The following is a 12,775-nucleotide window of genomic DNA, read 5'->3' as shown; positions in this document are numbered from 1 at the left end:
GGACGGGGGAGCCTGGTGGGCTGCTGTCTATGAGGTCACACAGAGTCGGACACGACTGAAGCAACTTAGCATGAAGTCTAGTGTATGCCTTATATATAGTTTTCAAGTATTTGCAAAACATCTTTTCATTTAACCAGTGACAGAAGAGAAATGAGTAGTTAACATAGATGATTATCTACAGTATAGGAGCAAATGGAGGTAGGATATTTATTTACATTATTTTATAAATCATACATGAATGTGATGCATTGGCTGTGACAAGAAGTTAAAGAACTGCATTTGCCAAGGCGGAGGGAGTGAGATTTTCCAACAATTATTTAACAACAATTGCTAAAAATTCAACAACTGAATCTTATGAGAACCTTACTATGATATTTGGTTTGGAAATTTTTGTTGCTCTTATGAGAACACAGTTAAAATAGAGTAGATGGAAGGATAAGCTAAATGTCTATCCTTGGCACAGAGAAAGAAGACACGCCCTCCTCTAGTAACTTTCCGAAATTCATGATGCTGTAATCAGCCCCCAAGGAAAGAGTCAATGTGACCTATACAGGATTTAACAAGTCAGGAAAGGAAAGTCACTGCTCTCCTGAAGGAACTGAAACACTCGAGGTATATGATCTCTGAGACCAAGTTTGCACAAAGGGTGTTCAAGTCCTCAAGGTCATAATGATGCCAAAGATACAAGGAAGGAGGCATATCTGAAAATGAAAAAGCTGCTAAGAGTCATAACACAGTAATCATCAAAACCAACAATATAAGCCATTCACTCATTTTGGTAAAAGGAGGTGAAATGACCTATATGTGAAAGAGCAAATGATTTTCTCTTTAACATGAAATATCCCTTCTTTTTAATGAAGGCTATCAAAGCAGCAAGGCTTTGAGCGTTGTTGTTCCTATAATCTGTAAACACAGAGAGTACAGGGACTTCTCTGGCAGTCCAGTGGTTAAGATTCCACACTTCCAGTGCATGAGACACAGGTTCAATCTCTGGTCGGGGAATTAAGATCCCATATGCAGCATGGAGAGGCCAAATGAATAAAGAAAGAAAGAAGACAGGGAGGATAGTGTGTTTTGGTGTATGAATTGTGAGAATTCTGATGGAAGCAGTCAGTGGGTCATGGTGGAGACAGACATGTCATGAATGTTGGGTCAAAAGGTTTTGGAATTAAGTGGAGGACTCATGAGCACTCAAAATGCAAAGACAGCCAAAGAAGCTCTCCAAGAACCCAACATGTTATGCCCCAACATGTTATGCTAAAAACCAATCACATATTCTCACCACACCAGGGCCCTGCCCTTGAACTTGGCCTGTCCTACCTCATGCCGAGAAATCTGGGCTTGCAGTTCCTGGATGTTGCTGGTGGCCACAGGCTTATCCTCAATCTCTCTGTGAGCTCCTTCTATGAGTTCCTGGAGGTGCTGCATTTCTTGCTCATATTGTTCATATTGCACCACAGCCTCCTTTGAAGGAAAAAACAAAAGCATAGACGATTATCTGTTGATATCAATAACTGTGTGTGTGCCTCTGTGCTGCTGTCTGACAAACTCTGGTGTTAATGTCTATTTACCCATGAGTCAAGGGAGCAAAAAAATGATGGGGAAAATTCCTAGATGATTCAAATTCCCAGTTTTCTGCTGATATTTCAGCACCTTCTCTCTAAAACATTTCATCAAGATTATTGATGGACTGAACATAGTGGTGCTGGAGAAGACTCTTGAGAGTCCCTTGGACAGCAAGGAGATCAAACCAGTTAATCTCAAAGGAAATCAGTCCTTAGTATTCATTTGAAGGACTGAAACTGAAGCTGAAGCTCCAAATACTTTGACCACCTGATGCGAAGAACTGACTCACTGGAAAAGACCCTGACGCTGGGAAAGATTGAAGGCAGGAGGAGAAGGGAACAACAGAGGATGAGATGGTTGGATGGCACAACCAACTTGATGGACATGAGTTTGAGCAAGCTCCAGGAGTTGGTGATGGACAGGGAAGCCTGGCATGCTGCAGTCCATGGGGTGGCAAGAGTCAGACATGACTGAACAACTGGAGTGAACTGAACTGAAGTGGTAGATCCTCCTTCTTCTCTTTATTGTCTTGAAGATGACAATGTTATGGTCCAGAACATGGTAGAAAAGTAGTATGAAATACATGATTACTTCATTTTTCTATGAAGGAAATTCTGTGAGGGACTCAGCTAAGTGCTGGAATAGGAGATAGAGAAAAAGAATGAAGTATGTCATTTGTAGCAACAAAGGTAGAGAATGTCTAGAGGTTGTCATACTGAGTGAAGTAAGTCAGACAAAAACAAATATTATATGAGATCACTTATATATAGAATCTAAAAAAAAATGGTACAAATAATGAACTTATTTACAAAGCAGAGAGTCACAAATGTAGAAAATAAACCTGTGGTTATGCAGGAGGGAAAGATGGGGGATAAACTGGGAGACTGGGATTACAGATTCTTTACCGTCTGAGTCACCAGGGAAGCCCATGCATAAAATAGATAACTAATAAGGACCTGGGGCTTCCTTGGTGGCTCAGATGGTAAGAATCTCCCTTCAATACAGGAGACCCAGGTTTGATCCCTCGGTCAGGAAGATCCCCTGGAGAAGAGAATGGCTACCCACTCCAGTATTATTGCCTGTAGAATCCCATGGACAGAGGAGCCTGTTGGGCCAAAGTCCCTGGGGTCACAAGAGTTGGACATGACTGAGCAACTAACACTTTCACTTTCACACAAGGACCTACTGTATAGCACAGGGAACTCTACTCAGTACTCTATAATGACCTATATGGAAAAGGAATCTAAAAAATGTGGATATATGTATAACTGATTCACTTTACTAGACAACTAAAACTAACACAACATTGTAAATCAACTATACTCCAATACAAATTTATAAAAAATCAATGAAGTGTGACTTCTACACTCAGGAATTTACTGTCTAACAAGTCATAAGATAATGCAAGAAGAGCTGACCAAATAGACCAGTGGTGGTTTAATGAGAGGGCATGTATACAATTTTTGGATAAAGTAGGTGAAATACTAATTGAAAGCAGATATGAGATAGTTTCATTTCTTTGATATGCGATAGTTTCATTTCTTCCTAGTAAATAATCGGTCTCTTAGGTGAAAGGACTAAGAGTTATAGCTGGGTGTACTTCTCAGGCAATAAAATAAGCTGAATAAGCTGAAATATGAAAAAAAAAAAAAAAAAAACACCTCTGTAGTATGCCTTAGCAGTAAAATCTTATTACAAAGTTCTAAATGATTTTCAGATGAATAATAACATAAAAATATATGATTGAATATAAAATTAACCTTTACAAGTTGTTTTTTATAATATATATATATATATGCTGCTTAAAGATAGTTTTCACCAAAAGATATTTTTAATAGAGCTTGCCCCAGGCATTTGTGGGTGATCTAAATGATAGCATTTCATGTCCCTATTTTATATAATCACAACAAGCTGTCAGAGTTAACACTCTGGATGTGTTCTGATGGCTGAGCCCACGCAAGCGCTAAGAAAAGCAGCCCATGACTCATTTGCTGCTGCTCTGCCGGCGGCGCGGGGACCGCCTGCAGAGGCCGGCTGGCCCGGCTGCACATGCCTGCATGATGTTGCACTGCTGGATGGCCGTGTGCTGGAGCCGGCTGGCCTCCTCCTGCAGGTGCAGAGCCGCGTGGCAGAGCGGCAGGCTGGTGACCACGTCCTCGGGGATCCGGAGCACGCTCTGACAGACCTGCACCGCGTGGACTTTTGGCTTGAGTGACTCCATCTCAGACAGCAAATGCTGAAAGTGCAAGTTCACATTCTAAATTTTAAAATTCTATATTTATACAATTTGATATCAATTTATTTATATAAGGTATATGTAGGTATAAAATATACATTTTTCCTGGGTGGTCCAGTGGTTAAGAATCCACCTTCCAATGCAGGGGACTCAGGTTCGATCCCTGGTCAGGGAACCAGGATCCCACATGCTGGGGGCAACTGTGCCCACATGCCACAACTCGAGAAGCCCGTGTGCCTCAACTCCTGAGCCCATGTGCTCTGGAGTCTGTGCTCTACAACAAGAGAGGCCCACACACCACAACAAAGACCCAGAACAGCCAAAAAGAAAAAAAAAATTTTTCCCATTTAAGATATATTCTAAAATATTTTTAAATTTTACATTTTAATAGTTTATTTCAAAAGCAAGAGATATTAACTAAATTACAGGTCTGTCCAAAGTTATAAAAACTTCCCCAGGAATTTTTTTTTTTAATACTGCATACAGTGCTCAGACAATAAGTTTAGAAATCACTTTTAGAAATCACTTTTCCTAACTATCCTTTCTTTTTCAAAAATATAGCTCCCCTCTCATTTCCCCTGAATTATTTTTGCTTGCCTGTCGGTGAGAGAGTTGCTCTTTGAGACTTAGACGTCCAACTTCTGGAGAAGTCAGGGTTGTCTGGGCTTGCTCCAAAGCAACTTGTAAGTTTCTGAGCTCTGCTTCAAATTTTTTCATATCCTGCAGAGTAAGAGCGACATCAGTGTTGATATATAAGCACTTGAAGTCCAAAGTCATAGGTGGAGACTACTATCATGTAAACAGGCAGTGAAACAAAGGGAAGGGGGGAGGGGCACAACCATTAAAACAATGACATAGCCATAGGACATGACAAAAACTGATTAGAACCAACTAGGTCCAAGATGGCAGAAGATTCACTTCCAGTAGCCCTTGAGCCTCGTTATGTTCTATTGGGAATACACTTGCATCTAAATCATACCTGCACCAGCACCAGAACAGTTCTGAGGTCAATCATAAGTTAAAAAATGGGTGGTGGCCCAGTTCCTGGAAATCCCCGTTCTTTCCCCCCAAAATAATTGGGATAATCCTCCCACTCATTAGCCTATGAAACTTCCCAGCCCATAAAAATGAACCACAATATTTCGGGGCTCTCTCTCACCTTCTAAGATGGCCCATGCTCTGTGTAGTGTGTTTCTCTCTAAATAAACCCACTTCTTACCTATAACTTTATCTCTCACTGAATTCTTTCTGCCTCAAGACATCCAAGAACCTCAGATTCAGGAATAGCATGATCCCCTATAAGGCCTTCTGGGGCAGACCCTTCCCCTTATACCCTCTATTTTAGCTTCTCTTTGAAGTACCCAGATCATAGTATCTGATGTAAATTCCCTGACTTGTTTTACAGGTGTTAAAATCTCCCACCAAATGGATGGTGTTAACTACTTGATGACTCAGAGCACACAGCCCCAGGCGTCCTGGGGCTTAAGGACTGATAATGTTAAGCCACCACCCTGTCACCCCACCATCAGCCAATCAGAGAATTGTGCATGAGCTGATCACAGATGCTTCAAAACTCCTTCCTCATCTGGCCTTAACAATGCTTTGCTGAAACCCTTTGAGATGTTATGGGTTTTTTGGACATGAGCCACCTGCTTCCTTGCCCGGCCCTGTAATAAACCTTTGTCTGCTTCAAACTCCAACGTATGGTATTGTGTGACCTCCCCATGCATCAGGCATAAGAGGGTAACATTCATAGTCAAGAAGGCTCATTAGAGGTGAGCATCTACCTGCACTTCCTGCCACCATTTGTTTTTACTTTAAAAATGTATCTATGTATTTTATTTTATTTTATGGTCACAGCATCCCCCAACAGCAAGGGGGATCTTGTCTCCCCTGCCAGGGATCGAACCCATGTCCTTTGCATTGGCAGCACAGAGTCTTAACCCCTGAACTGCTAAGGACGTGCCATTGTTGTTTTTAATGATGTGTGTGCTCAGTCGCTCAGTCATGTCGGACTCTTTGCGACCCCCTGGACTGTAGTCTGCCAGGCTCCTCTGTCCATAGAATTTTCCAGGCAAGAATACTGAAGTGGGTTGCCACTTCTTATTCCAGGGAATCTTCCCAACCCAGGGATCGAAACTGCATCTCTTGTGTCTCCTGCATTGCCAGGAGAAATCTTTACCACTGTGCCACCTGGGAAGCCCATAATGATAGACTTTTCCATTTAAATAACCTTTTTTTTTTTTTACCTTGGCAGCATCGTGGAGACTCTGTAAACGAATTTTGATCACCTGTCGCAGCTCCTCAGTCTCCCGTCCCAGGTCTGCCACTTGCTGAGACATTGTTTCTGTATGGTACACACTGTCGAGGTACTGTAATTTCTCGGTCATTGCTTCCAGATCATTGTGAATATCTTCAGATTCTTCTAGCATGGTCTAGAGTGAATTATCAACATCCAGGACATTGATAGGTAGGTAAAGAGGTAATCAGTAAAGTATGGTGTAAAGACCATCAGATTGGGAAAGGGATAAGGAGATTTAATTTACATTTCCCCGTGCACACTGTGTAGGTTGTGTATTTTATTCTGTTTTATTGTGTATTTTATTCTGCCCTGTGCCTGCTTCCCACTTCCTGTCACCCCCTTTTCAGAGAAAAAGAAATCAAAGTTCAGGAGCTGTAAACAATCTGTTGAGGCCATATGTGTTGAACCATAAGGCTAGTGCTCAGTCTGCCACCCCAAGCTACTCAGGACAGGAATATTCTAGCAGTGGTGATGCTCTGAGCACTGGGTGTCTTCATCAGCTCACTGGCCTCTCTTTTTTCATATTCAACTAAAGAGCTGCTTTTCAGCTATCATATTCTATAGCTAAGCTCTAAGCATATATGGATCTAAGATACGAAAATAAGACTCAAATGCTTGAAGTGAGACAAAGGGGTAGAAACTATTTGGGATTAAACAAAGCCCTTGGCATTCAGGGCAGCATCATCTATTGAGACTAACAATCATATGAGTGGAATAATAAGCATATAATATGCATTGTATGAGTAGAGTGAGAGAGAAGAAAGGGTTAAGGATGCCGGAAATGAGAGGTGCTATTACCTGTACGAGGGTTGGGAGAAGGCTTCCTGGAAAGTCACATCAGAGCTAAGTCAGAGAATGTTTGTATTTGTACAGATGGAGAGGAAAAGGAAAGACCTTTTATGCTGACGGGACAGCATAAGAAAAGGCACAGAGGTGAGTGGGCACAAAATGTGCAGTTCCTGGGGCATGCGATGTGTAAAGAGGAGAAACGGGAGGTGGGACATTACTCTTTCGCAATAGATCCCTTTTTTTAAAAGTAAAGTACATTGTTTTCTTTTGCAATATCATACATATATATTATATAGCATATATTATAAAGCTTAAAAAATATTGAAAAATAAAGAAGATAAAATATTCCGCAATCCCATACCCCGGGAATGACTTTAAGTAAGGGATAACTGCTGTTCAATTTGGGTATAATTTTAGGTGATTGAGATCATAAGATACCTACAATTTCCTATCTTTTTCGCCTGGCATTAAAACACATGCATTTTCTGTGCATTGTTTTTGGATAAACTCAAGGCAGTTTTCATTAATTCTTAAGGCAGGCAGACATGACAGAACTCCCTGGAACATTGTGTATAGGCTGAGTTCTCTCCTGAGCATCTGTGTGAGGTCACCACCGACACCTGACCTCTGTCCCCCTGTGCCCTTGATGCACCCAACCCAGCCACCTGCCCAAGTCAGAAAAACCTGCCAACCATCCTGGGCTCCTCTCTCTTTTACCCAAATCCAGAAGCCTCCAAGTCCAGAATTCTCGCTAGGTAAAGCCCCTTGATTTTTGTCCTCTCAGCCTCCTAAATGAGACTTTGTCACTGTCCACTGGGTTATTGAAACCACTGTCTACGTTGTCTTACCTTCATCAATCTGTCTTCCACAGGCTTCTAAGTCATCTTTCTTAAACTGTAAGTCTGAGCTTGTCACTTGCCTGCAGAATGTCTGTCAAAGGCTTAGAGTGACTTCAGGAGAAAGGTCAAGAACTCCATAGGCTCTCATGACCTGTCTTTATCGTCTCTTATCTCTCTGGGCTCTTTCCAGCTCTCAGCAAAGCCCCTCAGTGCACCAAGCAGAGCACCCCTCCCTCTTTCTGCTGGGATTTTCCGGGGCATTTTAGGCTGTGTGTTTTTCAGGTCAGAGTCACCTTTTCCTTCCTTGTGCTGCTCTCTGCTAAGTCGTTTCAGTCGTGTCCAACTCTTTGTGACTCCCAAGGACTGTAGCTTGCCAGGCTCTGCTGTTCATGGGATTCTCCAGGCAAGAATACTGGAGTGGGTTGCCATGCCCTCCTCCAGGTAATCTTCCCAACCCAGCAATTGAGCCCACATCTCTTGCATCTCCTGCACTGGCAGGTAGGTTCTTTCCAACTAGTGCCACCCGGGATGCCCAGTTTCTTTCCTTCCTTAATCTAACCTGTCTCCTGGTGCTTAGTCACTCAGTCATGTCTGACTCTCTGCGGCCCGCTGGACTGTAGCCCACCAGACTCCTCTGTCCATGAGATTTTCCAGGCAAGAATACTAGAGTTGGGTGCCATTTCCTATTCCAGGGGATCCTCCCAACCCAGGGAGCGAATCTGTGTCTCCTGGGTCTCCCCCATTGGCAGGAGGATTCTTTACCACCTGGGAACCCCCTCCATCTCTTTTCTCCCTTCAATTATCAACTCCCTGGGGCAAGGCAATGAATATTCTTTGTATTCCAATGCCTAACAAAATTCCTAGCTTTGGAAAGCACTCTATAAACGTTTATTGAATAAATAAATGAATGAGAATAGGGGCTATTTTTAAAAACTAAAAAGAAAACCTTCATGGTCAATTAAAACCTTCATGGTGTACATTATATCTTATTAAATCCAAAAATTTATTCAGAAAACCTTTTTTAACATTATTTAAGTTTTCTTTAAAATTTCAGTATAGTTATTAATACTCATATAAAAAATTTCCTACATTTTGGATTACAGAGCAGTAATGTTTTGATGAGCATGATACATTTTCCAACTGTTTTTCAAAAAGATTTTACCAAGTTACCAACAGTGTCTAAGAGCTCTCGCTTCCTTAAATATGAGCTTTTAAATAATAGTGTTAACTTGACAATGAAAATGCTTTAAGTTTGCATTCTAGATCTCTAATGAGGATTTTTCCATTGTCTACAACCAGTTGTAACTTACGTCTTGTCTGTTAATGCATAATGCAGATCCTCAAACAGAACAACTCTGCAATTGTTTAAGAAAGACTTCTTGAGAGGAGAGTGCAAGATTGATTAGAGAAGAACGATAAATACAGGGAAACTAATTAGGAGCCTGTTAAAGCATTCCCAGAAGGGGAAAATGAGGTTTTGATCTAGAACTCTGTCAACACAAATGGAAAAGGGGATGTATTTAAAAGACGCGAGTATACATAAATCAGAACAAAAAAGAAAATCTAACATACTTGAGGATATCCATGTAACTTAAACAAGGACCATTTTGTATTTGATGGCCTGATAACTGGGCTAAAAGATACCTGTATCTAACTCAAGCCTAAATTTAAAAAGATGAAATAATTTCCTGGATGATATGGCCAAGAGAAAACTTCAGAGGAAGTGAAGTCATGCAGCCTCCATGTGGTGGACTCATTCCAGCTGGCCCCTACTTCCTGCAGGAGGTCAGCTCCCTGTGACCAGGTGGAAGCGCTAGAAGGAGGAGGCATGAGATTCAGGCTCTGACCGAGCCCACAGGTGCCAGGCGTTGTGCTTGATGATTGCACATATGTTAAACCATTTGATCCTCGTGACAACTCTGCAATATGCATATTATTTACATCTCCATCTTACTGATGAGAAGACTGGATTCTGAAAGGCAAAGTAGTTTGCTCCAAAGTACACAGCCCTAAGTGGCAGGACTTGGTTTTCCCATCAGTCTGAGTCTAAAGCTTGTTATCTTTCCACCTGTCCCTGCATCTCTTCCTAAGGGTAGAATTTCCCACCATATCCCTGTGTACAATTGTTTCAAAGAAGCTGCAAAAAAAAAAAAAAAAAGATACTATATGGATGATTATTTTTGGTCTTGGGGAATGGAAAATTTAGAGGTGATAGAGAATATTTATTTACTTATTCAGTGTTATGAAATCTCATGGGTAGCTGCTTTTTTTTTTTTCAATCCCCAGGACAAGTTGTTAAAGCTACCTTGGCTTTCATTTTTCTTGGCATCTTAAATAATTTTTCATCACATTCTTCCAAATTTTCTGTCAATCTAGCCAGTTAAATCAAATTACCCTCTTAGTTACCTTTTGAAAACTATTTTTGCTAAAGTTACCTGATGTGAAATGTATTGTTCTCGAAGCTGGCTTGCAGAATTCCATGCAATCTTTCCATGTACCAAGATTTTAGTTTTCTCAATCCACCTTAAAATTAACTCAAGCATTTCATTGTATTCTTCTAGATGGGATGCTGCCTGAAAAATAAATCATTACCATTCAGATAAAAAAAAGATACTCTGCTTCTTGAGCTAGAAATCAGTCTTCTATTTCTCTTTGGATACAACAAGCCTGGCAGTTGATCATTGTAATATCTATGATATCTAAAGGTATCATGAAAAATAATTTCCTTATTGAAAACCTATTAAAGACTTCCCAGTGACATTAGGATGAAGTCCAATTTCCTAATATGCTTGAATAATCTGTCTTTAAAAAAAAAGTCTCCACTCTCATCTCTTATTCCTCTGTATAGCTCTTCAGTAAGGAGGTGGTAGGTGGGGATTATAACTTTCAATATTATAATTTACTGGTTGCAAATTCTGATTTAACTCATATTTGACTGCAGAAAAACAACATACTCAATTTGCAAAAGTTTAGTCTATACTCAACAATTATGATGAAGCGTGACCTGAACCAATTCAGTAAAGATTAAGTAAAGACAAACATATATATATATTCATAAAAAAGTCCATTTATATGAACACCTTTGTGAATGAATTTATAATATGGTTTGATATGAAGTCAGGTTTACATGTATAAATAAATCTTAGGAATACAGGCATGATATGAGATAAACTACACTTAAATTACTCTTATTGTTGATATTATTTTTTTACTTATTTTTAAAAGCAAAAAACAGAAAATTGAATTTTGGCCATAGAGAATGTTGATTGCCAGTCTGGAAAGCATACTTGGTTGAGCTTGGAGAGCTGGTTCTCAGCCTGTCTGATGGTCTGCTGGTGAAGTTCAGTCAGTTTTCCTATCTTCTTGGCCAGTGGTTTACCTAGCTGGCTATTCTGTTCGGAGAATTTTTGCACTGCTTTATCCAGTTCCATTAATTTTAAGTGACAGCCATCTAATTCCTCTCCTAGCACCTGGATGGTCATCAAAAAGAAAGCACATTAGACTACTGAAAATAAATTTTCCCAGATTTTCTGTAATCAGAAGGATTGTATTTTAAATGATTTTTGTAAAAGCCAAACACTGTAAAGAAAAATTCTACTATGATCTGCTCATTTCTATTTCTTCGGTTGGAAAGGAAGAGCAGGATGTTTTGTAACTGGTGTTTATTTCCTAGGAGGTTGAGAGAGCTAAAATTTTCCTTCTGTCCCACCCAAAAAGGATTAGTCACTTCACTCATTGGCAGAGTGAGAACACAGATTTAAGTACCAAGAACATCGTTCATTTTGAAATGCATATATGTACTTAAGTTACTCAGCCATCATTTAGGCTTTGACACTCTTCCCTCTTACCTACATATACATGCATATTTATGAATTCAGTTTTACTATGATAATACATTATACTATTGTATTTATAAAATTTCTTTGTGCTGTGCTTAGTCGCTCAGTCGTGTCCAACTCTTTGAGATCCCATAGACTATAGCCAGCCAGGCTCTTCTTTCCATGGGGATTCTCCAGGCAAGAATACTGGAGTGGATTGCCATGCCCTTCCCCAGGGGACCTTCCCAACCCAGGGATCAAACCCAAGTCTCCTGCATTGCCAAGTGGATTCTTTACTGACTGAGACACCAGGGAAGCCTAAGAACACTGGAGGGGGTAGCCTATCCAGACTCCAGAAGGGTCTCCAGGAAATTTTCCCAGTCCAGGAATTGAACTGGGGTCTCCTGCGTTGCAGGCAAATTCTTCACAAACTGAGCTATAAACCACCTGCCTTTATTGTCTGGTTTTGATGAAGCCTGATAAGAAAGGTTTTATTTATTTTTTAATATCTTCAAAATAAACTAATGCACCCAAAATATTTTAAGGCATTGAATAGCACCCCTTATATTTCCACTTTCCCTTCCTTACCTTTTGGTCAGTTTTAGCTTGAACTAAATTATCTGTCTTTGCTCTCAGCTTGGTTAGAATAGTTGTGAGATCTCTGGCTATCTTCTGAATTTGCTGGCTGAATTCCTGACTCATGGCCTTGCTCTGTTCAACTTCTTTTACTTTGTCCTGGATCTAAACAATCAATAAAAACAGGAAAACCAATCATGGTTAAAACTGAATAATTAATACTAATAACTTCAATTTTCAGATGTTGCCGAAAGGCATTGTTGGTCATTGGTGCTGCTTTGGTATCCATGTACCTCCTCAAACCAGCCATGTGCAGTTACGGGCTCTCATGGTGTTCCTTGCAGCCTTACTTCCTGCTATTTTTATGTATTCACTGTACTTTCTGCTGCTATTTCAGCAAAGGAACTAGCAACACATGTACAATGATTCACTCATTAAATGTTTACAGATAGCAGTGTAGATAGCTGAGTTTGAATTCTATCTTCTCCATTTACTGTGTGATCCTAAACACACAAACTCTTCTAAGCCTTTTTCTTCATAAAATGGAAAATGCGTCCAGATAACTGGAGGCACACATATTTGCTTCTGTGTACCTTTTCATGAGTAGCTGTTAATGACCTGTTAACTCTTTTTCTAACTTCCAATTACC

The 12,775-nt window shown here is 40.3% G+C and overlaps 1 protein-coding gene and 1 long non-coding RNA gene across 17 annotated transcripts in view; one reads left to right on the top strand and one right to left on the bottom strand.

The window, feature by feature from the left end:
* The window catches only part of SYNE1 (spectrin repeat containing nuclear envelope protein 1), a 494,933-nt gene that overhangs the window by 189,892 nt on the left and 292,266 nt on the right, over positions 1-12,775 (bottom strand). For all 16 annotated transcript variants that reach the window (XM_044924087.2, XM_044924084.2, XM_044924085.2 and 13 more), the window contains 7 exons: positions 12,139-12,291; positions 11,020-11,202; positions 10,168-10,305; positions 6,052-6,237; positions 4,400-4,522; positions 3,620-3,802; positions 1,321-1,464 (listed from right to left, as the gene is read on the bottom strand). In XM_044924087.2, the coding sequence (XP_044780022.2) occupies positions 1,321-1,464; positions 3,620-3,802; positions 4,400-4,522; positions 6,052-6,237; positions 10,168-10,305; positions 11,020-11,202; positions 12,139-12,291 (1,110 nt within the window). The remainder of the gene's footprint in view (positions 1-1,320; positions 1,465-3,619; positions 3,803-4,399; positions 4,523-6,051; positions 6,238-10,167; positions 10,306-11,019; positions 11,203-12,138; positions 12,292-12,775) is intronic.
* On the top strand, positions 6,134-9,341 carry LOC123327648. Its single transcript, XR_006542283.2, has 3 exons — positions 6,134-6,272; positions 6,978-7,037; positions 9,069-9,341. It is a non-coding gene; the product is annotated as an uncharacterized LOC123327648 (long non-coding RNA).

This window comes from Bubalus bubalis, chromosome 10, assembly GCF_019923935.1.
Source record: "Bubalus bubalis isolate 160015118507 breed Murrah chromosome 10, NDDB_SH_1, whole genome shotgun sequence".
Classification (NCBI taxonomy): Eukaryota; Metazoa; Chordata; class Mammalia; order Artiodactyla; family Bovidae; genus Bubalus; species Bubalus bubalis.
This window is presented reverse-complemented; position numbering and strand designations above follow the sequence as displayed.